General features: G+C 41.7%; 1 protein-coding gene across 1 annotated transcript in view; it reads left to right on the forward strand.

Moving 5' to 3' along the window:
- The window catches only part of Macf1 (microtubule-actin crosslinking factor 1), a 342,147-nt gene that overhangs the window by 314,187 nt on the left and 26,114 nt on the right, over positions 1-1,846 (forward strand). Inside the window, exons 81-82 of the mRNA XM_026782286.1 lie at positions 255-424; positions 877-1,036. Coding sequence (XP_026638087.1) covers positions 255-424; positions 877-1,036 — 330 coding nt within the window. The remainder of the gene's footprint in view (positions 1-254; positions 425-876; positions 1,037-1,846) is intronic.

The raw sequence follows: 1,846 nt of genomic DNA on the forward strand, positions 1-1,846 counted from the left end.
TGTGTGTGTGTGTGTGTGAGAGAGAGAGAGAGAGAGAGAGAGAGAGAGAGAGAGAGAGAGAGTGTTAGTTGTTGTTTTTAATGCTATATTTAGTTTATAAACTTGGAAACTAAAAAAAAGAAGTTGATTACAAATCAAAATATACCCTACACTGTTGGGGGACTGGGAATCAAACTCAGGACCTCATGCTATTATCTAATTTTTAATAAGTATGTATGTATCATTTGCTTATTTTTCTTTATTTCTGGAAACAGGAATTTCAGAAAACTCTCGGTGGCAAACAGCCTGTGTACGATACCACAATCAGAACTGGCAGAGCTCTCAAAGACAAGACTTTGCTTGCTGATGATACTCAGAAACTCGACAACTTGCTAGGAGAAGTCAGAGACAAATGGGATACCGTCTGTGGCAAGTCTGTAGAGCGGTAAGTATGTGTCTGTCCCCCCACAAGGGTAGACCCATACAGATATGGTATGCCAAATTATCTTAAGAGATTGTCACTAGATAGGAATGAGGGGGGCTGGGTAGCTAGTGACTTAGAACACCTGTTGCTCTTGCAGAGACCCAGGTTTGGTTCCTGGCATCTATATGTGGCTCATGTTCATGTCAGTGATAGATAACCTGTAACTCCAGTTCTCAGGGATCCAACTCCCTCTTTTGACCTTTGCAGGCACCAGGCACACATAGGTGCACATATACACCTGCAGGCAAACCACTCATAAAACAGATCAGTCTAGACATCTAGACATGGTTTGATTTAAAATGTCTAGGCATTTCTCTCATTTCTTTACATAGAACCTTACAGAGTTTAAGCAGTCAGGATTGTGAGCATTTCTTCTGTTTTTTAAATCCCTGAATTTTGTATGCCTTTCTTAGGCAGCACAAGTTGGAAGAAGCCTTACTGTTTTCAGGACAGTTCATGGATGCTTTGCAGGCCTTAGTCGACTGGTTGTACAAGGTGGAGCCACAGTTGGCTGAGGACCAGCCTGTACACGGGGACCTTGACCTCGTCATGAACCTCATGGATGCCCATAAGGTGAGGAGTAGAAATTGACTTCTTGGGAGGCAAAGTCTTTTTGGTTTGGTATTTTTTTGTGTGTGTGTGTGTTTTTTTGTTTGTTTGTTTGTTTGTTTTTTCTCATCTTCTGCTTTGTGTTGACCATCTGGAGAAGAATAAATGCCTGATGTGGAGGAGCAGCCCTTTGTCCTCTGTGTCTAAACAAACTTTTGACCATGTGTGGTGGTACATGGCCTTTAATCTCTGTAGTTCAAGGCTAGCCTGTTTCCAGGACAGCCAGGGATACAGAGAAACCCCCTTGCAAAAAAGAAAAAAACTTGCTGGGATTCTGCATCAGTCACAAAGAATTTACCAAAATTGGTTTGATTCAGATTTGGCAGCATGTGAAGAGCTTCTCCCTGTTTGTCTCTTGGTTGAGTCACAAATGAAATTAAAATTCAGAGGAAGACTATTAAGAAATCCATTCCCACTAACACCTAAAATGGAAATGGGAGATTTTTCCTAAGCACTTTGTATAGTAACAAGCCTACCACCTTGTATACCACCAGTTCTCTGTCCTATGCCTGTTGTGTTGAGCTGTATAATGGTCTCCTGTTTTAACACAAAACATTCTACTTTGCTTTGAAATTATTTCACATTCTATGGGCTAATGAGATAGCTTGACAGGTGATGGTGCTTGCTGCCAAGGCTGATAGCCCAAGTTCAATCCCTGGAACCCACACGGTGGAAGGAGAGACCTGACACATAAACAAAAACAAGACTAAGTATAACGTACCACATTCTCTGGACTCCAGATAGGTTCTTACTGTTCCCCTCCATTCTAGAAAC

The sequence above is a fragment of the Microtus ochrogaster genome, chromosome 10, assembly GCF_000317375.1.
Source record: "Microtus ochrogaster isolate Prairie Vole_2 chromosome 10, MicOch1.0, whole genome shotgun sequence".
NCBI classification, from domain to species: Eukaryota; Metazoa; Chordata; class Mammalia; order Rodentia; family Cricetidae; genus Microtus; species Microtus ochrogaster.